At 41.5% G+C, this 25,417-nt stretch overlaps 2 protein-coding genes across 5 annotated transcripts in view; one reads left to right on the top strand and one right to left on the bottom strand.

The window, feature by feature from the left end:
• cunh1orf210 (chromosome unknown C1orf210 homolog) lies at nucleotides 1–7,839 on the bottom strand. Of its 4 annotated transcripts, XM_034210113.1 has the most exons (6): nucleotides 7,675–7,839; nucleotides 4,997–5,150; nucleotides 2,499–3,049; nucleotides 2,093–2,287; nucleotides 1,330–1,541; nucleotides 1–131 (listed from the first exon to the last, which is right to left on the bottom strand). In XM_034210113.1, exons 3-5 carry the CDS (start codon nucleotides 2,554–2,556, stop codon nucleotides 1,333–1,335), a joined length of 462 nt encoding a protein of 153 aa, XP_034066004.1. In that variant the 5' UTR covers nucleotides 2,557–3,049; nucleotides 4,997–5,150; nucleotides 7,675–7,839; the 3' UTR covers nucleotides 1–131; nucleotides 1,330–1,332. The 4 variants fall into 4 exon arrangements, with proteins under 4 accessions (XP_034066004.1, XP_034066003.1, XP_034066001.1 ...); XM_034210112.1 differs by lacking the exon at nucleotides 1–131 and having other exon boundaries at nucleotides 314–1,541; nucleotides 4,997–5,196; XM_034210110.1 differs by lacking the exon at nucleotides 1–131 and having other exon boundaries at nucleotides 314–1,541.
• The window catches only part of tie1 (tyrosine kinase with immunoglobulin-like and EGF-like domains 1), a 57,092-nt gene continuing 33,159 nt past the window's right edge, over nucleotides 1,485–25,417 (top strand). The window contains exon 1 of the mRNA XM_034210107.1: nucleotides 1,485–1,597. The gene's annotated coding sequence lies outside the window, so the exon portion shown is untranslated. The remainder of the gene's footprint in view (nucleotides 1,598–25,417) is intronic.

Below are 25,417 nucleotides of genomic sequence, written 5' to 3'. Positions count from 1 at the left end.
GTCCCGTTTTGGCGCGTGCTCGTCTCTGTGAGCTTGTGTTTCCGGGTAGCCTGACAGCCTCACACAGACCTGTCAGACCGCTCTCATCAGCTGCATGGGCTCAGAGGATCCTCAAACACACCAGGCCAGTCCTATTTGCACGACACAGTGTCAGGCTTAATCACTGCTGTTGACACCAGTGTTGTACAGTTTAAAACCAAAGGTGAGTGTGAAGATTTTAGTTTGTAAACGACTATCAAGTCCAAACGCTAGTGACACTAGTCCTCAGAAGTTTGGAGTCCAATGGTATGGATTCAAAAATTAGCCATGTAGATACTTCTAAGTTCTGACACTTTTTATTTTTTTATTGAAATCACACTGTCCAATACAATAAATAGCCTATACAGAGTGAATTCATTGATTTCATGCACATCAGTCAGTAGCCCAACGTTTTCCATTCTAAATATAGAAGCCAAGGGGAGGGTAAGTCATTACTTGAAGGCCTAGGCTAATGTTTACTATAATTGAGCCGGCCTACATATCTTTTCGAGCAGTAGTTGTACCTTTTGTGCAAACATTCAAACATCTGTAAAAGGCACCCTGTAGTCCTAAATAAGCAAACATAACAATTTACTTTGATGTTGTAACAAAAATAATTAAAAAAGATATACATCTTGAAACTTTGTTATGAAGAACATATAATCACTTCAGACCATCCCAATGTCCTTGTGTTGCTACTCCGAGTGCTATGAAATATATAGTAGTAGTGAAATGGACAGTGCAAAGGGAAATGTTCCTGTTCACATTCAGCACAACAGTTTTTTTGTTGCTTAAACCACACTTTGTCTTTCTTAACCTGTGCTGTCAAATTAACAATCAATCAGTTAATCGAATCATTCAAAAACTGATACAAAGGTGATTGGTTTATGATCATGTTTACAGAAGACCTATTTTTCAGTCCTTTCGTAGACAGCTTTGCTGTTTCATAATTTTCATTCCTTGTCACTTATAACAAAACTAAAAACATGCCTATAACAGCTATTGTCGTCAGTATCATGGCAGACAGGGTTGGCATAAATTACATATTTATATTTGTATTGGGACTTTTATGGTTCCTTATATTAGGAATTGTCTAATAATGCCACAAAAAAGCATTTCACATCCATGCATTTTGTGCTTCCTTAAATTAGAATGCTCTTAAAAACAGGAATTTAAATCGTTATGCTTTCCTAACATTTTTTAAAAACCCTTTTTGACTTTGACTATATGAATTTTACTCAGAAATAGAGAAAGGTGGGAGTGGAAATGGTTTTTCAGGGTTTATACAGCCGAGGAGATGTAGAGACAGACCTGCTAACCGATGGTAAATTCAATTTCATCCATCTCTTCTTCAGTGTCCTCCGTGTCCACCATGTTCTCTGCAGCTCTTTCAGCCCTCGCTCTCTCACTGGCCGGGATGTAGTTGTCCTCGATGAAGCCGTCATCATCTTCCTCGCCCATAGGGGGGATGCAGTGGGGGTTAATGCCTCGTCCTCCATGCATGGCAAATTCCACCTCCAGGCCTGACAGCAGCAATTATAGAAGCACCAGAGTTGTACTGCATTACAATCATGTAAAGGTAAGTCTTAAAGGTCACCTATTATGCACAATTCACTTTTTCATGTCTTTTAAACATAAACATGTGTCCCGTCTGTGTTAAGAGACTCAGAAAGTTTCAGGAAAAAAGATTCGCTCACTTTTTGTCCTACTAATAAACTGGTGCCATCTGAAGAAGTTTGATATTCTTCCAAATGAGCTGTTACTGATTGTGTTGGTTTTTGTTTGCGCAAAAGCAGATATTGTGTCTTAAAATGTCAGTTTATCATTATTTTTGGCAATGAGCTGAAAGCCAGTGAAATGTACCATGTGCTAAGCTTCTAATCCAGACTTATTTGTAAAAGCGTTTATGAACTAGAAGGAAGTAAAACACAGGTGTTAAGGCTTTTGGATGGCTGTGTGTGCGGGATGCAAACAAGCTGCAGTGTATAATATAGCAGCATTTGACCTGCTGCACAAATAAAATTCAAGGTTTGTTAAATAAGGTACTGTATGTTTGATGCGTTAAAAAACAAACCTGACGGTTCACACTGACTGATGGTGTCCACCTCCCTCAGCCGTGTGTGCCTGTAGCTTGCCAGGTAACGCTGGACCACCTGGCATTTAGCCAGGAGGCCGATGAGAACGGAGATGGAGATGGCTGTGACCACAACGGCCACCAGGAACTCCCAGTTGTGAGATTTATATGTGTCTGTCTGGTCTGCCAAAGTGGCTGCAAAAAATGAAAGTGAATCACATCCTTGTTTTGTGGAAAGCACCTAAATAACCACATTTAATCTCGGTCTCACCTAAAACCAGTTGGTGGAAATATTAATGCCTTCAATCATTCAATTTAACATTAACAACAGACAAGATGCCCTTACTTAAGTTCTATCAAAACATTTATTATTTCAGTTTGTTATTGCAGTTGTGTAAATTCTTACCATTTTCCGTTGCTGTTGGTGTGATTGTAGAGAGCACGGCATCTGATGATAGTTCCATCTGGCTTTTCTTTGTTTGTGCAGTTCTCCTAAGTTGCTCAATATGCTTTTTGTTGGATGCTCTTGCTTTGGGGCAGCATCCACTTTACCATGTAGCAATGGATCATGGGAGCATATCACACATACGTCAGTCAAATATCATTTTTGTATGACCTGCTTATTAAGTGCCTCTTAACTGTAGCTGGAATGGAGGTTTTAAGTCATTAAGCAACCTGGCAGTGAAGAGCTGCTTAATGTTGGGTGTTCTTCAGCAGGTACAAAATAAATGGTATCTGAGAAAAATATTGTAGGGCAGGCATCTCCCCAGATGAGGGAGATAGTTGTCTGGAAGATTTCTGTTGACCAGGAGGATGTTTAACTTTCAAAGCTCCACTAGGTGGCAAGGTTGAGTGACGGAGGACTCCTTGCTTCACTAACAAGGTATTGGCAGCATCATCATCCTATGTTAGAGTTGAAATAGAACCCATGTCCCTTTGTTGCAGTCAAATGAGGCTCTAGAGAAATGTTGGAAGACAAAAGTGGATTAAATCAGTGTGGATAACACATATATTTCTACAAAGGCATCAGGCAAATAAGAAACAAAACTATGAATATGAGTAAACTCCCAAGCCCCTTTATCCCGAGTGCCTTGTTGCTTTGAATTCGTTTTGGACTCTTTGTGCGAGCAAATGCATATTTTATGACTGAACTGCACAAAGTGAACATGAAGAAACAAATGACCTAAATATTTCATTTATGAAAAGAGAGAGTGTCATCATAAAAAGGAGACACTGCTTGGTTCCTCTAAATCCAGAAGTCATAATTGAGGACAAGCTGTCAGGAGCTCAGGAGGATGTCATCCACAATAGGAAAAGTGTGTCGCAAACAGGAAGTCCCACATACTGCAGGACCTTCCCCCGTATGCCTAGCTGACAAAAACACTAGTGAAATCACTAATCACTAGTGTGTGACTACGTATCCTTCACACTTCACTAGGAGACATATCTAATGAACCTCAAAAGACAACCAACATATAACATGGCCAACAAATACAGGACATGCAGATAGAAAATTACACTGACTATAACCAACATTAGGTTTTAAAGGAAAATGTGACACTTTACGGAATAAAACTTTAGATGAGAAGCTTGAACCAGAAGCCCGATAAGTTTAGCTTAGCATAATGGCAGGAAACATGGGAAAACAGCTTGCTCTGTCAAAAGATAACAACACACATTCTGCATCGTGTTTCTTAATGCATACAAAAAATCAAGTGCTGTTACTTTGCTGGTTGCATGGCAACGGTTCTTAAACAGCGCCCTCCATAACGAAGCACTTTTATACTAATAAAGGACTGGCTTACCTAAAGCCAGTTGAGTAGCACTTGAAATGTTTGGCTCTATGAAACCTGATGTACTTATATGATTCTGTTTTCTTCAAGGTTGTGTCTTCCTGGTCGAATGTACTTATTGTAAGTCGCTTTGGATAAAAGCGTCAGCTAAATGCAATGTAATGTAATGTAATAACATTGCAATTTGTCATTTTCACACTGTTTTTTACTGAGTGATAGAACGAGATATTACATTAAAAAGTGATGGGTTTTAGCGGTTGATTTAGGAACATTAGGACAGATTTAGGCTAGCTGTAAAACCCTATTTACAGTCTTTGTGGATAGCTACCCGTACCAGCTTGCTGTATAACTCTATATTAAGTTACAGTACAGATCCCTGTTAATCTTCCCATGTTACTCCCTGCAAGAAAGTGGAAAAGTAAAATCGTGTCGAACTATATGCATTACACTCTAGCTTTGTTTCAAAGAGAGAAGACCTTTGTATACAGCTATTTGCAATTTTGCCAGATATTTGCATGCATGAGCCTCTGTGTTGACTCCCTGTGTTTTTAGGGCAGCAAAGATGCAGTCAGACAAGTTCGGATCTTATCCATGCCACTAACTGCAGTTTGTGTTTCACATGCTTTGCTGGCGCCTGTATGTTTGAGTTTTTTAACCTGGTGTTCATTTTAATATTGGTCATGCTATAGGGTTCCACATACTGCAGGACCTTCCCCCGGTCATACTATATTTTTTCTGCCTCTTTTAGTGCTTTAGATATTTTCAATCATCCCAGATGTTTTCCAAACAATCACAATCTAAAATAGCTGTATTAATGGTGATAAAAAGCTCTATTTCTTCTTTCATTTTAAGGACTTTGCACATTTGATAAGCTGGTTTGCAATGAACAGAAACAAAGGGTCTTATGTTAATGCAAAAAGTTGTTAAAGGTATGGGATGTAAGCTCAGATTTATGTCCAAATGAATTAATTCCACTCTAATGTCTGTACACTAAATATGAAGCTATATGATAGGCTTTCCATTTAAAGCTCACTAATAAACACAATATTATTAACTAAGTCATTTACAATCTACACTTCTACAATCTCTTTCTCCAAAATGTGGTTGTTACATGTGTTGAAGTGATGATTAAGATTTGTGTTGGCCTCTCTCTCCTTCTTGGCTCTGAAGTGATTTTTCACAGCAAGAGGGATCCGGCTGCTTAGCACCAGCCATTAGTCCTCTTCCCTTTCGTCTTCTACAGCCATTCTCTTCAGCAGTGTTGGCTGTAAACACACCATCAGGGCTGCCTTTATCTCTTCCTGTTCAGTCCTCACACAGGCAAAGCACAACACAATATACACACCAAGCAGCACAGGACTGGGAGTTACGAGAGAGAAGCCTGGGAGCCAGAAATGTATGTGTGTGTGTGTGTGTGTGTGTGTGTGTGTGTGTGTGTGTGTGTGTGTGTGTGTGTGGTGTGTGTGTGTGTGTGTGTGTGTGTGTGTGTGTGTGTGTGTGTGTGTGTGTGTGTGGTGTTGTGTGTGTGTGTGTGTGTGTGTGTGTGTGTGTGTGTGTGTGTGTGTGTGTGTGTGTGTGTGTGTGTGTGTGTGTGTGTGTGTGTGTGTGTGTGTGTGTGTGTGTGTGTGTGTGTGTGTGTGTGTGTGTGTGTGGTGTGTGTGTGTGTGTGTGTGTGTGTGTTGTGTGTGTGTGTGTGTGTGTGTGTGTGTGTGTGTGTGTGTGTGTGTGTGTGTGTGTGTGTGTGTGTGTTGGTGTGTGTGTGTGTGTGTGTGTGTGTGTTGTGTGTGTGTGTGTGTGTGTGTGTGTGTGTGTGTGTGTGTGTGTTGTGTGCGCTCTGCAGTGACTGTTTGTAGGAGAACATGCAAGTGTAAGAAGCTACATTTGCATCTTTGTCTGCATTCATCTGTGTTTGAATATCAGTACATTTTTCTTAGTCATTCTTTGTTACAGTGCCCCAAATTGTGAGTTGTGTCATTTTAGACACTAATGATGGCCAGAGGGTGTGAAATGTTCTTTCTGCTATCAAACTGAATAAAACATCAACATTAATCCCATTGTGGAGTGTGATCACATTCCTTTGAACATAACTAACTGTAAGCAATTAATGGGTTTAGAATTTGACAATGATGGTGCAGATGTCAACTTTGAACTACTTCATGCAGTTTCATACTGAGCTATTTAAAACGTGCTTTTAAATTGTTCTATACCTTTGACTCCACTACATTTCTTAGACAGCTATAGTTGGGACCTTGTAGACCCTTAACAACCCTTAAGTTGTTAGCATTGTCACAATAACTTGACACATATGATTTTTTATTATTATTATTAATATGAAGACTTTTTTTGTTGAATATATAAATATTATCATGAATGTGGATAAATACTGTATTTTAACAATACGGTATTCTGTTTTTCACATTTTTTTTTTTTTTTTTTTTTATCTGTTCGAAATAAAAGATTGAAATGAACTTATTTTTCCTGCAAACTACTAGTTTCACGGCCAAAGCGTCCAGTATTTCACCTAAAAAGTGCCAAATAAACATTTGTAAAGCAGAACATTCTCTTTAGTTCTTTCCTATCCTAATAATCATCTTGTAACACATCAGATTTCTTGTGTTCTGCTGCAGGTGGCCAGAAACCTTAGCTAGTTAGCGCTCACTTGACTAAACTACCAAACTGTATTTACTTAGTTTGTAACAAAGAGCTTGACTTTAAAAGGAAGAAAAACTACACACAAAAGTTTGGATTGATATAGCAAATTCTACTAAGCACACACCTCTCTCCCTGGCTAAAATTATCATAGATTTTCCTACACCAAAGAGACGTCCTTTCTGTTGACCCTAGCCCCAAACATGCAACAGGCCTCCCTCTTATCCCTTTGCCAAGATCTCTAGGCCTATTTCTGTCTTGCTTTGAAAAGTGTGGAGGAGTCTGGCTGTGCCATTGTTTGTCAACGATAATGGCAAAAGGTCTGATAGTGAGTTAAAAACCAGCTGGCCGTTGTGTGAGCATGATCATAACTCATGCGTTAAATCAGGGTCAGTGCCTGTGTAAAATATCTGAATAACATTTCAGCTATTGCAAATCTGTTTTCTGTTTCTAGTTAAATGTCCTAATAATTCAAGAGAAGTTCCCTCAAATGTTATGTTTGGTTTTTGCTCTTCACCCCTGTAATAACGGCAGCCAACAGAGAGACTTAACAACTCAAATCCAGTAACGTTAAACTCACAAAACATCAAACCAAATGACCTGCATCCTCACAAACTGATATTTCATATTTAAAGATAGCCTTAGCTCCTTGCACTAAACAACTACTGATCTGAATTTGATCTACTTAGAGATTGAAAAGACGATGAACAAATGTAGTGAAATAAAGTGATGATGCGTTACTGTTTTGGGTGACATGCAACAGGTGCAGGAACATGTTCGGCTACCCGGTCACTGAAATGAAAACACTGACGTTTGACTATTCTGTATTGAGAAAGAATACACTTTTTTTTAACTGAACTTTTACTGCAAAGACTTATAAAAGTCAAATTAATTTTACTGGCAATAATTCAGTCAACATCTGAGAATGTATGGTTTGGGAACTATTTTTGTATCCCTTGTTTTAGCACAATGGGAAATGTTTTGTCCAATAATTAGAAATGATTTCATTATGAGTCCCACATGATAAGCTATTTATTAACAAGCAAGTCAAGATTGTCATGTGACCTTTACATAGTACAACACAGTCAGCAGACGGCACTGTCAAAGCTTCCACTTTTAGCTGTTGATTTACAATCTTACCTGTTCACCTGTCTGTGTAGTTTTCCTCGAGCTTCAGCGAGTTCACCTTGTGTCTCTCCGCTCTCACAGTACACATTAGCCTCTACTACATTTTGTTTTGCTTTGTATGTAAAATGGAGAGTGGGTGTGCAAAGGTTGACCAAGGTTTGCTCTGCAACTGCTTCCCAGAAGGACAAGTTAATGAGTTACTATGTAACTAAGGTGTGCTCCCTCCCGCCTACTATGGCTTGCTCCGCCCAGTGACATAGCAGACCTGGTCAGAGCCAGCGCTGTCACTCAGCAGAGCCAAACCAGGAAGAGGTCAAAATCCCTTAGGACAAATATTTCAAATGTTAACTACCATTGGAAAAAGTGAGCAACCAGTAAAACCTGCTTGAGTGCAAACAGACATTGTGCAGACTGCTCCAGTGAATAATAAAATAACCTTTAGCTTTGTGTGGCCTTCCTTTCTTGTAGTGTGTTTGAGTGTAGTTTAGTTAGTATGCCTGCTTCGTGCCACGCCTTGTTGTGTTAATCTACAGTGTAAACCCTTCCCTCTGTCCTTTCCAGAGACGGGAGGAAATCAGACAAGATACAGTTTGTGGCGACAAGGAGTTTTGTTTGTTTAAGACGTACAGCCCAAGAGTAGAGAACAGATCTCTGGCGGTCCCGAAAGGAAAAGCGAGGTTACCCTGAAAACAATAGGGCCACTTCCTGGCCACTCTGCATCTTTACATCTCCCTCCTTTACTCTTCCTCCCTCCCTCTGCATGTTCCAGGATGTCTCAGCTGCATGTCTTGGGGCAGATGGCAGGGACGAGGAAGGGTTGGGAGTGGGACAGTAAAATGATAAGTCAGCATCAGCTGAAATGTTTCCCACGGCCACTTGGGCGGTTTGAATATTATAGTAATTCGATGCTTTATCTATGAGGTATAGATTTGTTTTGGGATGAGAACAAGTTAATGGGTTTGTTACTTTATCACCTATTATTTTGTTAGCAAAGACTTGCTTATTTACAGATCGAGTTTATGCAAAGTTCATGAGGAAATAGTTTGCTATTAAAATTCGAAATGCTGGGAGCACACTGTACTGCAGGGGTACTCAAATACAAATCTTAAAGGTCCAAAAAAATGTGTTCAATAAGACAAAGGTCCGTTCATTACGGTCATTTAAACCTTTAAACAATTGCAACAAGATTCTTAACACGAGGTTGCAAAAACAAAAATCTGTATGCAGCAGTTTTGATTGTTATTGTGTCTGTGCTTGATCCCTCAGAGTGTAAGAGTTGCACAGTTATGAATAAAGGCAGCTGCACCCTCTTTCATTCAGCATTCCCATTATTGCTTTATAAATGTCTTGCCCCCCTGTGTGTCCACTGAGGTTCGTCAGGCCCAACACATCTTCAACAATCTCCCCCTTTGCCTCATCATAAAAACTCACAAACACCAGCAACTGAGCATTGTCAGTGGTGTCAGTGGACTCATCCACAGCTAAGGAAATGCACTGTGCATTTTTTATTCCATCACAAAGCTGATGAATCAAATCACCAGCCAGTATGTATGTTCTTCAGGTTGCTGTGGAATCTGAGAGGGGGATTAGCTTGATTTTACCTGTTATTTCCTCTTTTTGTTTGCCTTCAAACATGGTCTCCATCACTTCAGTCATGCATTCTTTTATACTTCAGTTATTATCCAGTGGAAAGTCCTTACCTACTGGCCTAGTTAAATCAAAGTGGTTACTTTTTTTTGGCTGGGCAGTGTAGTTTTACACACCGTCTTATTTGACTTTCTCAGGACTTAAAACTGTTTTTTGGGGGCAGACCCCCACAAAGAAAAAAAAATATTTACACACGTAAGGTCATCATCTTAACAGTTTTGTATGCTCATCCGTGAGCAGAGCATCAAGTCTACAGCTAAATGCGGCGATTGCCATTTTGTTCAGCAAAACGCCTCACAAACTTATTAAGATCAAAGCTTTAGTGCGTTTTGATTCAATGCTGAGTACAGCCGCAAATACCTAATTCCTTCAGTAGCCTACTTGGGTCTGAATGCTTCTCGTTTTGCACCGTCCCGTTGAAATGAAATCGCCGCCAATCATATTTCCACGCTCGCGCCAGGGCCGCGGGAGGGGTTACAAGACGTGCGTCTTGTGCTGCATTCAATTGCAATCGGACATTAGAGACTTTCTCTCATAAATGTCCGATGAGCCACAACTTTTCTTTCAAAACAAAGCTGCCAACTGGGGTGGCAGCTGGGGTGGCAAGGCCTATTTTTAGGGTGGCAGTTGCCACCCCATGCCTCCCCGGTAGGTGAAACTATAGGCTACTAGCTACAGTACAGATGCAACTAGATGAGCTGTTAACTCTCGCTCTGACTCTCGCTCTGACTCAGACAGGTTGAAAGAGACGACACACGCATTTATCCCACCGGCATTCCGCGAAGACCTACGTTCTACTGTGCCTCATATTTGCGCAGACTGTTGGTGGGGGAAAAAAAAACGCTGACGGGATGCTGAATGTGATTGGACCAATGCGTTAACAGACACACACAGACAGTGGAACAGTCGTACATGCAGAGCGCTGTTTGCAGTGGACATAGCGGAGAATTTTGACTTGTGTTGTGGCGATGTCTCACAGATAATACAGAATCTAGATAATATGAAAAGTATAATTTGCTCAGAGTCCAGACAGTTGTGGTTCGGTCCGGACCCGGACCGGAGTCCGGACTTAAGTCAGGGTTGCCAACTCTCACGCATCTGGCGTGTGACACACGCTTTCACTCTCAATCTCACGCTCTCACGCTGCCCAAACTATTCTCACGCCAAAAACAAGAATACCGAAGACTAGAAACGGTTTTGAAAACTTTTGTCAGGTAGTGATCGTCTTCTCAATAGAACATCTTTGATAATGTCTTCTGGCCAATCAGAATCAAGATAACGGCGTGGTGTTGTTCCAGGAAGTCCCGACGGAGAATACTTTTGCTGTAGTACATCTCTATATACATCGATACAACATTACGTGTTGATAGAAATCAACACGTAATGAAATAAGACCCCACGGTTTGATGATTGATAGGTGCAGGGATGTGCACAGGTACGGGCCAGGGGCGGCGCCAGGGGGGAGCTCCCCAGGATTGCCAAAGCACCCCCTAAGCACCCCCAAGAAATATGTGTTTTTGTTTTTTTTTTTCGAAAATTATTATTATTATTTTTATTAAATGAAATTAGAAATATTATTGATTACATCAATGCATATGTGAAACAAACACATTTTTGACCAAAAACATAAAGCCAACACAGGTGATATGATTAGGCCAATGGTCAGCACCCATTCGATTTTTGACCAACCCATAGACTAAATTACTTTGTGACACTTGATTGACTTCCTGTTAGCTAGAGCGCCAAATGATTTGCTAACAGCAAAGTGAAAAATTGATCGTTTTTTAGTCCTTAAACGACCACGTGTGGACACTCAATCAAAACCATCTGAAAGCGAGAGGGATTCTGCACATAATAGGCCTCGTGAGTACAAGTAGCTTACTTCTGGGTCTCTGTGTTTCATTCAAGCCCTGCTCTGTGGTGTGTGTGTGTGTGTGTGTGTGTGTGTGTGTGTGTGTGTGTGTGTGTGTGTGTGTGTGTGTGTGTGTGTGTGTTGGCACGAGCCATTTTGTGTGCATGCGTGCGTGCGCGAGCGAGCGAGAGAGCTCGCCTCGCGCACCAGTGGGTATCTACCGGAGATCGTTGTGGTTAGCATCTGGTGCTAGCTAGCCAAGCTAATGGATATAAGGAGCTTTTTCAACAACAAGGTGGAGGGAGAACTCTCTCCTGTCAGACGGAGAGTCTCAGGTAACCTCAACTCAGGTGAAGTAAAGGACTCTCTCAGTGTTTAGATAGTTAACTTTAGTCTAGTTATCTTAGTGGGTCTCAAACGGTTTGTTTTAAAAGGGGAGTGATTTGTAAAATATCTATAAAGAAATAGAAAATCTGTTGACAGTTCTGTTTCGTATGGGTGTTGAGATGTATCCATAGATCTCTTAATGTTGCTCTCAAAGTGCACCAGATTGATGCTTTTAACTTAAATATGTAACAAAAAATCTTCCCGGGGGAGCTAGCCCCCGGACCCCCCTAGAGGAGGTGAGGACCCTCCTAGAGGAGGTGAGGTCCGCTCCCCACTTGTAAAAATAGCACTTTACCCCTGCCTATATGCCGTGAGCTGATTATCGAGCCTTCATTGTAACAGTCGCGGGTGCACTGTGTGTGTGTGCGTGGGGAGTGTTGCAGTAGAAAATTCAACTGTAGCGCTGGTGCATTAATGGGAAACCCTAAATGTTTGAGCACCCTCTATGAAACGTCAAGCTACCCCACAGCACCCCCTAGAGAAAATCTCTGGCGCCGCCACTGGTACGGGCTAATGTTGCCAGGGCAACGGCCCGTTTGGCCTTTTTGGCTGACCTGCCCCTCTGGAGAGAGCGAGAGTTTATTTTTATTTTTTCTGTTGTGGCCGAATCAACATGATCGAGGATCTCATTGTTTGACCTTAAGGGATATAGGCCTACACTGTGGCCCTAAAGCAACTGCTCCATTATCTGTATCAAATGCAGACATTGATGCCACCAAATGTCAAAAATAAAAATAGAAAGTACTACAAATAAATTGGAATTCATTTACATCTTAAATTATGAATATATATACACAAAAAAAGGTTTACAAATATCCAACCTTCAAATTGCTTTTTTAAATCAACACTGCTCTGCACACTTGCTAAAGAACATTTGTCTGGAAATCTCAATTCATTTGTAGGGCTGCATGAGTATGGCCAAAAGTATGGGAGTAAATCTCACTGTAAACTATTTAATCATCACCAAATTCTGTGTTATTATGACCGATCATAACTCAGCTTTATACAGACATATTTAGCATGGTGTACAGGGCCGCTTCTTGGCATAGGCGACATAGGCGGTCGCCTAGGGCGCCAGAATCTGGGGGGGGGGGGCGCTGCGCTGGCAGCTCTGGGAGGGAAAAAACATTTTTACTGTTTTGCGCTCATCCTAATTTTCGGCCTTGATGTAACAACATTCATAATTAAGTCAAGGTAATACCCTTTTCACCCCGGTTACACTTTTCATTTGCCCTGTACGATGGACGCTTTAAGTGATGAAAGTGGGGGGGTGTTGGCTTATCAGGCGTCCGCAGCTCACAGCCAAAGTGGGTGTGGGATCGAGCGAGAGAGATAAATGCAATTTATGTAAACAAATATTTCCATGGCACTCTTTTATAATTATTGGGGTAAACAGGTTTGAAATCATTTCAATGTATACTATAGGACAGAAAACCAAAAATATCGTTTAAAACTTGAGAGATACAAAAATATGCATAAATAAACGTTAACTAGGTAAAATAAGATATTAATGAACAACAAAAATAAAATAAGTTGCATTTATTTGCTATTGGCTATGGTAGGTTATTGGTTATGTTCACATACTTATTTGATTATTAAAATGTAAACCAATCTTTTTCATATGGGTGTTTAGAGTTGTACCCCTAGGTCAGGTCTCAATGTGTGCTCAAAGTGCACCCGATTGAAGCATTTTACTTTAAATGTTCAAACATTTCTTCCCGGGGGGGGGCATACCCCCGGTCCCCCCCTAGAGGATGTGACGTCCACACCCCAATTCAAACATGTTCATACAATACCGAATACATTTGAAGCCTTTTTGATGTATATTACCAACATGTCAATACGTTTCTGTTTTTGTAGTATATTGGTCTTTTGTAGAGATTTTTCATTTATTATTTATATATTCTATTGTGTATTCCTTGGGTACTTTTAGCTTTTCTATTGTATGATTGAAGTAAATGTGGGAAGCGTTTAACAACAGCCATTTACTTCAAAGATAGTTCGCAATGTTATTCTTATTTTTGTTAATCCTGGAAGAATGCCAGAAAAAAGACATTTTCTTCAAGAATAAAAAAAAACATGACATTAGTAATTGTGAAAACAAATTAAATAAGTTGTTAGGTTAAGTCAGGGCCGGTTTTTGGCATAGGCGACATAGTTGGTCGCCTAGGGCGCCAGATCTGGGGGGGGCGCTGCGCTGGCAGCTTTGGGAGGGAAAAAAACATTTTGACTGTTATGCGCTCATCCTAATTTTCGGCCTTGATGTAACAGCATTCATAATTAAGTCAAGGTAACACCCTTTTCACCCCGGGTTACACTTTTCATTTGCCCTGTACGATGGGCGCTGTAATTGATGAAAGTGGGGGGTGTTGGCTTATCAGGCGTCCGCAGCTCACAGCCAAAGTGGTTGTGGGATCGAGCGAGAGAGATAAATGCAATTTATGTAAACACATATTTCCAAGGCACTCTTTTATAATTATTGGGGTAAACAGGTTTGAAATCATTTCAATGTATACTATAGGACAGAAAACCAAAAATATCGTTTAAAACTTGAGAGATACAAAAATATGCATAAATAAACGTTAACTAGGTAAAATAAGATATTAATGAACAACAAAAATAAAATAAGTTGCATTTATTTGCTATTGGCTATGGTAGGTTATTGGTTATGTTCACATACTTATTTGATTATTAAATGTAAACCAATCTTTTCATATGGGTGTTTAGAGTTGTACCCCTAGGTCAGGTCTCAATGTGTGCTCAAAGTGCACCCGATTGAAGCATTTTACTTTAAATGTTCAAACATTTCTTCCCGGGGGGGGGCATACCCCCGGTCCCCCCTAGAGGATGTGACGTCCACACCCCCAATTCAAACATGTTCATACAATACCGAATACATTTGAAGCCTTTTTGATGTATATTACCAACATGTCAATACGTTTTCTGTTTTTGTAGTATATTGGTCTTTTGTAGAGATTTTTCATTTATTATTTATATATTCTATTGTGTATTCCTTGGGTACTTTTAGCTTTTTCTATTGTATGATTGAAGTAAATGTGGGAAGCGTTTAACAACAGCCATTTACTTCAAAGATAGTTCGCAATGTTATTCTTATTTTTGTTAATCCTGGAAGAATGCCAGAAAAAAGACATTTTCTTCAAGAATAAAAAAAAACATGACATTAGTAATTGTGAAAACAAATTAAATAAGTTGTTAGGTTAAGTCAGGGCCGGTTTTTGGCATAGGCGACATAGTTGGTCGCCTAGGGCGCCAGATCTGGGGGGGGGCGCTGCGCTGGCAGCTTTGGGAGGGAAAAAAACATTTTGACTGTTATGCGCTCATCCTAATTTTCGGCCTTGATGTAACAGCATTCATAATTAAGTCAAGGTAACACCCTTTTCACCCCGGGTTACACTTTTCATTTGCCCTGTACGATGGGCGCTGTAATTGATGAAAGTGGGGGGTGTTGGCTTATCAGGCGTCCGCAGCTCACAGCCAAAGTGGTTGTGGGATCGAGCGAGAGAGATAAATGCAATTTATGTAAACACATATTTCCAAGGCACTCTTTATAATTATTGGGGGTAAACAGGTTTGAAATCATTTCAATGTATACTATAGGACAGTAAACCAAAAATATTGTTTAAAACTTGAGAGATACAAAAATATGCATAAATAAATGTTAACTAGGTAAAATAAGATATGAATGAACAACAAAAATAAAATAAGTTGCATTTATTTGCTATTGGTTATGTTCACATACTTATTTGATTATTAAAATGTAGACCAATCTTTTTCATATGGGTGTTTTACGGCCCGTCCACACAGCAGCGTGCGTTGAAAGCTTCACCATTCACTTTGAATGGGGTGACGTCACTTTGCTGGCGTGGCTCGCTGCAAAAGTTGAGCAATGTTCAAGTTTTGAAGCCACGGCAGAAGCGTCAGCCAATCGAATCATATGCCAGTACAAGCTCTAGCCAATCAAACCGCTGCTTGTATGTCAGGGGCGGGAGATTAATGTGATTGGTTGTTGGTCGAGTTTCAGACACGCCCGCCGGCAAGCTTCAACGCACGCCGCTGTGTGGACGGGGCCGTTAGAGTTGTACTACCTAGATCAGGTCTCTATAATGTGTGCTCTAAGTGCACCAGATTGAAGAATTTTACTTTAAATGTTCAAACATTTCTTCCCGGGGGGGCATACCCCCGGACCCCCCTAGAGGATGTGATGTCCTCACCCCAATTAAAACATGTTCATATAATACTGAATACATTTGAAGCCTTTGATGTATATGACTTATGTCAATACGTTTCTGTTTTTGTAGTGCATTGGTCTTTTGTAGAGATTTTTCATTTATTTTTTATATATTCTATTGTGTATTCCTTGGATACTTTTATTTGTTCTACTGAACGATTTTCTGGCAGGGGGGGGGCGCCAGCTAAAATCTCGCCTAGGGCAACAAATTGGTTAGAACCGGCCCTGATGGTGTAGGAAACGGGCTCTGTGTTACAAGACGGGTCGGGGGTTTGGCGGTACCACTGCAGACTCTCTGCACACACACACACACCGCTGCAGACTCTCTGCACGAAGGAGCCACGGTGCTGCAGCTCCTGATCGGAGCAGAGACACACGTTCACTAAGCGGAAAAACGATATCCTGTCACAGAGATCTGCTATTTTAAATTTTAAAGTCAACACATATCGACCCTAAATAAAGTCTATATTAAGAACGAGAGATGTTTTGACATTATGGCTTAAACAAATGACAAATGAGCGAGGGCGATGACGTCAGAGCATCGTCCTATGTGCCGGGGCTGAGCCCCGGACAGCCCTGGACAGCCCCGGCCCAATTTAACCCCTGGTTAGAGGCCCTATTTTATCAGTATGTCTGGACTGCACAGCAGTTACAATGGTCAAACTACATTAGAATAGAATTGTCCCCATTTTGTCTTTAATAGTTACTAACATTAGATATTTTAATGAGATATGGACCGCAAAACTAAAAATGTCCCTGATTTTCATTTTTGAAATTAAGTCACCGAATGCAAGTAGTCCCCTTAGCTTATTTTGTTATGAGTTGTGAATTACTGTTCAATTTAGTTGATGTAATAATCATTTGGTTTCTTTTACATTAAAAAAAGGGTCTTATGTTTTTTTTTTTTCGGGGGGAGGCCCTTTTTCCAGTTTAGAGCAATGCCCCTCCAAATGTCTGTGCACGTCCCTGGATAGGTGTGTGGGCTGTCTTTCATTTTGACACAAAGAACAATGGGGCATATCCACCCTTATCCACAATGTAAAGTAATTCACACAGCCTCTTCCCTCTTCTCTCTGTGAGGAGCAGCAGGTTCAGCTTTCAGAACAAAGTAACAAAAAAATAAAATGGCATTACTTTTTTAAATATGTCGTGTATTTATTTATTTTTCTTCTCAAGAGAGTAGGCTACCAGAATGTGTATTTTATGTTAGTAACCTATTTCAAAACTAAAACAAAAAAAATCTCCTGGGGGAGAATCCCCCCAGACCACCCTGCAGGGGTTGGGTTTTCAGCATGTCAACTCTTTCACCTGTAGAGAGATTGCAGGATTGGCTCCCAGGTCGCCCTTTTATTTACTACAAGACAAATGTGCCTTTTTATTTCATACAGTTCAATTTGGATTGAGACAGGGAAATAATCTAAACCTCACGTGTGGCGTTTCACTGTCAAGGGGAGCGTGTATGTAATTACATTGCAAATACTGACATGAGCCCCACCACTGTATGGGTTAGCCCTACCATAGATTACCCAACAAAAATACTCTCTCGCAACTGCCGACCCGTATTGCGCATGCTCAGATCTAAGAACCAGTAGAAATGATACAAAAGTAAAAGTCTGCTGCTTATTGTTCTACTAGGCCAAAATAGAGTCAAAGAGTATATGAGAGTGAGAGTGTGTTAATTAATATATTTGGCAGTTTGGAGTAAGTCTGTAGATTTGTTTGTGTGTGTGTGTTTCATGTATAGCTCTCACGATAATTAATTTTGTTGGATACATTTTAGACCACTGACATAATGATAATATATAATAATAATTCAAGTACATCCTTTCAAACTGCTAGTCACATCCTCATGTAAATGGCAATTTATCGAGTTCATTTTTATTTATCGTACGATACGTCAATTCATTGCTTATCGCGACAGGCACACAATAAAACAGTGGAAACAAACATGTGTTTGACTTTCATTAGTGAATGAAACTTTGTGCCTTTTATAGTCTGTGTCCAATATTGTGTATTTGTATATATTGTATATATATCCTATATATAGGCTATGCTAAGGTCCTGCTGCTGACACGATAGCAGTCATTTCGTGCGCATATGTAATTAAACCCATGATATCAAAATCTCACTCCAGCCAGGTACCCAAAGTTGGCAACCCTGCTTAAGTAAAGTAGGCTAATTGTACTAAAATAAGTAGCCTTAAATAAATACTTTGTATTAGCTGGGAACTTGTGCACAGGAAGATATTTAAGTTCAGATTTTCCTAAACGGTGAAGATGCAGCTTTTGGAAAAAAGTCAAATGAAACGTTTTGACATGAATGTCTTCAGTCGATTATATTGCTAAACATATAAAAAGGTCAAGGTCATTAGTGGTAGTGGTGAATATGTGTCTCAGATCCTTGATAAGATTTTTTCGACCTGGGTCTTTCCCCACTCGTTCTACAATGGGATGTTTACTGTGTGTCCTCTGAGTGAAGTGGTGGGGGTAGCTTCTGAGGTCACGGCCCCTTCTGTGTGCAAGATGTGAAGGCCTTGCTAAGTCTTTTAGAAGCAGGGAAATAACAACACGTGTCGCACTGTACATAACAATGGATAGTTGGTCTTAAGGAAAAGCTATGTGACAAACAAGCCTGCAACTGGTCAAGTATCACAAAGAGACAGCAGGCTACAATTATCACTTTTTCCTGCTTGCCTTTAAAAAAAAATCCTGCTGAACCATTGTGATGTGCAACCACCTTATACATTTTACAAGGTGACAGACACAAATTGTTCACATTTTTGTAAGTCCATATGTGGGCTCCATCTGGAAATATGATAATGTGAGTGAGGCTCCCCTGCACATCTGCTTTAAATCTGTAAATCTGGTAATGAAACAGCTGCAGATGTATTTAAATCCAAGATAACTCTCTTTTATTGTAATGAGTTGTAAATAAAATGTGATACTCTCTATTGAGGCTCTAATTTCATTAATCAAGGTGCCGTGTGTTATGTGGTCCTTCACATACAGAAACAACCATTTGTCTATTTTCCCTTCATTCCTTAACTCGCTTTGATGACCCAGTTTCAACAAAAAGGTAATTTACGTTTTAACAAATTGAATCTTATACAGTTTCCAATATATATGGGCTCATACATATATACATTTGTTTGTCTTGAGCTCCTGCCACTTCTTGCAGGCGTAATACTACAGAAAGAGAAGAAATGGATACTATTCATATCAGTTTCTTTCTTTGGTGTTGGAGGAGTGTTTATTTTAAATGGTTTACTGTTCATGGTTGAAGGTGAAGTGAAACGTGCGTACCAAAACGTTCAGGTCCATTTCTAATGACCTGAATGCTTCCCTTTCGTGAAAAATGATGAATCCAAATGGCGTGTTAATCAGTAGTTTGAGTTACCTCACTGTTTGTTTTTGGATGTTATGGTTGTGTGAACACACTCTAACAGAGGCATAACAATACAGTGACTGATACACTTGCTGTAGAAAAATGTCACAAGCACAGAAACACACCCTCTGTGGAAGTGTGAAGAACGAGCTGCATTAAAAATGTCAGCAGCTCACAGTGTACCTCTGCCTGGTTACTGCGGATCTGCTAACTTCCTGTCAAAGTCCATGAAAGATCCAAATGTGTATTTTTATAATTCCTCAATGCTGTGAAGGTATTTATACTAACGGTGAAAGTGCTACAGGATTCATAGTTGAGGAATTTGTGTTGGGTGGGTCTCATACAGAAATAATGACACTGGAGAAAGACTTACTACAACTTATTTTTCTGTTTTTACTTGCAGAAGAGATATGTACTGGCAACCTCCTCAGAACAGGTCCAGTCTTTGTGAAGAAGGGAATTACTAAATATTTCAAATGATACACACATTTTGCTCTTGGCTACTTGGTAAATCAGTAAATTGCTCTATTATCTTGTTTTCTTTTATGGAACTATATCCAGCTGCTCAGTTAACACTGTAATAAAATATTTATATATTAATAAAAGACAAAAGTATTCTATTGCAAAATAGGTCCTTGTAAAGTTAAAAAAGAAAAACGGTGTTTCCATCTCGAACACATGTAACCTGTTGTGATTTGTTTCACATAACTAAAGAACCAATCATTTATTTTGAGCTTTTTTAAGCAACAGATACATGTACCTTTTCACCTTTAGCAGCAAATGACTTACTTTAACAAAAGCATTTGCACAAACATTCGCAAATAATTGAGTATTAAGCTCCTTTGAGATTAAAACCAGTGTTTCCTACTAAAGCAGATGTGTAGTAAAATGTGGATTTCCCACAAAATGGCAGAAACAGCAATGTTGCATGTAAAACATGTTTTAAACCAACTTCCTTAGCAGCTGTTGGTGAATGCCATTGTGGCATTAGCATCCAAATGTGTACCTTTTACCTACTGCAAAACTGTGTGAGCATGTCCGTGTTTGAGCGTGTGTGTGTGTGTTGAGCAAACAGCTATCAGACAGGAGCCCAGACCCTCCACCTCCACCCCCGCTGTCACCTCCACAGGTCTTTTCCTGCCTGTAGGGTGATTCCTGCCCCTGTGCTCCGTCCACTTCCTTCACACACATATCAGCTTCCAGCAGCAGTACCTCTTCCTGAACCTGCCTCAAGTCCTATGGACACCGTGCTCAGGCAACAACAGCCCATCCATCTCTCTCTGTCTTTCTCTCACTCTCTCTCTCTTTCCTTTTTTCCCCTGCTTTCTTTAACTCACACTGGCAGTATTCCCTGGCTCCATGTAACATTTAAACGTCATCTCAAATAAGTTCTCCAGGTAACACATTGTTGGAGGCAAATTTGCACAAAATCCCTGCTCTTAAATGTTTCTGCCTTTCAGCACATCACTCCCAGGGTGTTATTCAACTTCTTAAAACGTCCTGTTATATTCCAGACATGTTGGCTGGATTCAGTACCCCTCCCTTTCCACCATTTCCTTGATATGCATATTCCGATGGGACAGTCTATTTCTGTAATTAGGACTATGCACTAACAAGTGAAATAATAGCTATGAAAAAACTGCTGATCTGTCCATAGCTTTAGGCCGTGCCTAACAAAAAGAAAAAGTACACTATGAGTGTGCTGTGGTGCCAATATTTCCTTGCATTCATTCGGCCACTTTTTCAAATACTGTTGAATTTGTGTCTGATATTATACTGTAAGAGCAATTTGTTTAACCTGAGCTGCTGCCAGAACTGTAACCCAAGCAGAGACAGATGGGCGGAAATGATGATTCTTACACAACCCCTAATTATTTTGGGAGCTGTATTTTACATGCAAAATGATCCAAAAGTGCTCAGGTTAATATGAAACATGTCATGCACCTTTATAAACAAGACAATTATTGCATATTTCTGCTGATCTGTACAATTTTACCTCAATCTACCCTCCTCCTATATTGCATAGTCTGCTGATAAAATCTGAAATCATGTTATCCTACATGATCATTTCCTGAAGGGAACCTTTTCACGTTAAACCTACACTAGAGGTCGACCACATGCTGCTATGATTAGGGCTTCCTTAGTCTGATCCTGTGTGTGTGTGTGTGTGTGTGTGTGTGTGGTGTGTGTGTGTGTGTGTGGTGTGTGTACCTGTGTGAGGTCAGTAACCGGTAGAACGTCAACACCCATCAACATCCGTGACTACATGGAGTGTGGGTTTGGTGTCAGACTGGAGGGTCACCCGGCCTCCCCCCATTACCAGTGCCTCAGCCTGGGAGGCCGAGGGGGGAGACAGAAGGCTGGCGTGGGGTCACTCTGTGTCAATTCAGGGCCATGTTTTTTTTTCCAGTGTGGGACTGATGACAGGAAGAGCACGTTTAGGAACATGTTACTTAAGTTCTGTTACTATTGTGTCAGTGTTTAAGTGTGTAAAGTTTAAAGTATACAAACATAAGACACAATCTTTACATTAACAGGAAACAGATGCATGCCAGATACAGTTAAACAGTAGTTATTGGATGGTGCAGTGATAAAGATTTCTGTATTGTCTAAAAATGGGGTCCACAATGTATCTGCTAACTTACAATTGCAACACAGAAACATTTAAGTTTTGCTGGCTTCAAATAGCAGTGAATGTTTTTACATATTTTCAACTTGCCTTTTAAGTACCAACCTTTTTTTTGTTAGGACAGGTTGGTACAGTGTTCTCATTTGTCTATGCCTCATTACTTATTCCTTTGGTGGGTATGGTGACTGTTCAGCTGACATTCATGATGTAGGTTTTTGAAAAACGGATCGAGTCAAGGCATGCAATGTTTCTGACAAGTAAGATGAGAAACCGGTGACGACATTACCTATTGACGCAGCAACCACTGTAAGTTATATTCTTGTTTAATTAGACTTCTCTGTTTCATTTATTCGACTCTGTATAAATTGTTATTGTAGCGTAAACGGCTAAATCGCGTTTGAGAGATTTTAAATCTCAGATCTGCTCAGGCGAAACCTGCTTTACAGGTCTCAGCACTCAAGCCTGCATTAATATAGGCACGGCCAGTCTATTGTCGCCCATCAGCTGTAGATAGTTAACTAATTAGAGGGCCATGGCCCTACAGCTGTGAGAACTGAGCAATCAGGCGTCCATTTCGGGTAGCTCTTTCCTGAAGCGTCAGCTTCAGCGTCAGACAGCCGAAGACTGACAAAGACATTGGAGTCCTGCGGGAGTAAGACTGACAAAGACATTGGAGTCCTGCGGGAGTCACGAGGGAGGCAAAGAGGAGGCAAATCCTACTCTGATCGAGCTGGTGTCTTATTTCTCTTTTCTTTAGTTTTCTAGCCCCGCATGCTATAATCATGAGTATTTTCTCTATTCCTGTTCATGTGTCTTCTCGCAATATCACTGGCCCCCGTGTATCTCCTAATCGATATAACCGGCCTGCTCTCGTCTATCCCACGTGCTCCACTGAGATCCAACATCTAGTTTCTGGTGGCCTGTGGAATTGCCAGTCAGCTGTTCCTAAGGCTGACTTCATCTCTGGCTACGCCTCCCTGCAGTCTCTGGATTCCTTGCTCTCACTGAGACCTGGATTACTCCATCCAACACATCCACCCCAGCAGCTCTCTCCACTGCATATTCCTTCTCCCATACACCCAGACCCACTGGCAGAGGAGGTGGCACTGGTCTCCTGCTCTCTCCCAAATGGAGCTTTTCCCTCTTCAAGCTACCTAACTTCACTCCTTCCACCTTTGAATTCCATGCCGTCACAGTAACCCATCCTATACAGTTAACCATTGTTGTTCTCTACCGTCCACCAGGCGCCTTGGGGGACTTCTTGGAGGAATTAGATAATCTCCTCTCACTCATCCCTGAAACTGGCCCTCCCGCTGTACTTCTCGGAGACTTCAACCTCCAGACGGGGAAGATAGACGAACTAACATCTCTGTTAACCGCCTTTGCTTTCTCACTGTCTCCGTCCCCACCGACTCATAAAGCTGGCAATGTCCTTGATCTCATATTCTCAAGGAACTGCGCTACTTCTAACCTCTCTGTAAACCCGCTCCACACATCCGATCACTTCTTCATTTCATTCTCTCTATCCCTTTCCAAACATAACAAACTAATCTCTTCTCATCCTGCACTTGTCCGCCGTAACCTTCGCTCCCTCTCCCCCTCTAGCTTTGCCTCGTCGGTGCTCTCAGCCCTCCCTTCCTCTGATTCGTTCCATCTCCTGCCTCCAAACTCTGCTGCAGAAACTCTCCTCTCTACTCTCTCATCCACTCTGTCCTCTCACATCTCGGCAGGCTCGTCAGTCCCCTCCTGCTCCCTGGCTAAATGACGCACTGCGTGCTAATAGAACCGTCCTTAGGGCAGCAGAGCGGAAATGGTGGAAATCCAAACACCGTGACGACCTCCTAACCTATCAGGCTCTCCTCTCCTCTTTCTCTGCTTCGATCTCTCAGGCAAAAAGCACTTTCTTTCAAGATAAGATCCAATCTTCCTATTCCAATCCTAAAAAACTATTTTCCATCTTCTCCACCCTCTTGGACCCTCCAAAAGCTCCTCCCCCCTCCTCACTTCTGTCAAGCGACTTTGTTACCCACTTTGAAAAAAAGGTTGATGATATTCGCTCTTCTTTTTCTGACTCACCTTTACTCACCGCTGGGTCACCAGACCCTCCTTCCACTAACACACTTACCTCCTTTTCCCCTCTCTCTCCAAGTGAGGTTCTTACCCTCATTACCTCTGCCCGCCCTACCACCTGTCCTCTGGACCCTATCCCTTCAAACCTCCTTCAGACTATCGCTCCTGATATTCTACCGTTTCTCACCCATTTCATCAACACTTCTCTAACTTCTGGTCACTTTCCAAACAGTCTCAAGGAGGCAAGAGTAAACCCTCTCCTAAAGAAACCCACTCTCAACCCGTCTGATGTTATAAACTACAGGCCTGTCTCTCTCCTCCCGTTCCTGTCTAAATCACTTGAACGCGCTGTCTTTAACAACTCTCCTGTTATCTCAATCAGAACAACCTTCTGGATCCGCACCAGTCTGGTTTCAAGGCAGGTCACTCCACAGAAACTGCTCTCATTGCTGTCACGGAGGAACTGCACACTGCCAAAACTGCATCCCTCTCCTCTGTCATCATCCTATTGGACCTGTCTGCTGCATTCGACACGGTGAATCATCAGATCCTCCTTCGCACTCTCCAAAAACTTGGAGTTTCAGGTTCTGCACTTTCCCTCCTCACCTCATACCTGAAAGACCGTACCTACAGGGTGACTCGGAGAGGGTCTGAGTCCGACCCTTGTCAATTAACTACGGGGGTCCCTCAGGGCTCTGTTCTTGGTCCCCTCCTCTTCTCCCTGTACACAAACTCGCTCGGATCAGTCATTAGCCCGCATGGTTTTTCTTACCACTGCTACGCTGATGACACCCAATTAATTCTGTCCTTTCCCCGCTCAGAGACCCAGGTCGTTGCACGCATCTCTGCTTGTCTAGCTGACATCTCTCAGTGGATGTCTGCTCACCACCTCAAGCTCAACCTTGACAAGACTGAGCTGCTCTTCCTCCCGGGAAAAGATTGTCCCACTCTTGACCTAACAATCAACATCGGCACCTCAGTTGTTTCCCCGACTCAGACTGCAAGGAATCTGGGTGTGACCCTAGTTAACAACCTGTCCTTCACTGCAAACATCGCTGCTACAACCCGTTGCTGCAGATACACGCTTTACAACATCAGGAAGATACGTCCCCAGCTGACTCAGAAAGCGACTCAGGTTCTGGTCCAGGCTCTCGTCATCTCACGCCTAGACTACTGCAACTCCCTCCTGGCTGGTCTACCTGCATGTGCCATCCGACCTCTGCAGCTCATCCAGAATGCAGCGGCTCGTCTGGTCTTCAACCTTCCTAAATTCTCCCACACCACTCCGCTCCTCCGCTCCCTTCACTGGCTTCCGGTAACTGCTAGAATCCACTTCAAGACACTGGTACTTGCTTACCATGCTGCGAATGGATCTGGCCCTTCCTACATCCAGGACATGGTTAAACCGTACACCCCAGCGCGTGCACTACGCTCTGCATCAGCCAAACGACTCGTTGCGCCCTCGCTGCGAGGGGGACCCAAGTTCCCATCGGCGAAAACACGTGGGTTTGCTGTCCTGGCTCCAAGATGGTGGAAT

This window comes from Gymnodraco acuticeps, unplaced genomic scaffold (assembly GCF_902827175.1).
Source record: "Gymnodraco acuticeps unplaced genomic scaffold, fGymAcu1.1, whole genome shotgun sequence".
NCBI lineage: Eukaryota > Metazoa > Chordata > Actinopteri > Perciformes > Bathydraconidae > Gymnodraco > Gymnodraco acuticeps.
The sequence above is the reverse complement of the archived record's forward strand: the minus strand, read 5'-3'. Positions and strand labels throughout refer to the sequence as shown.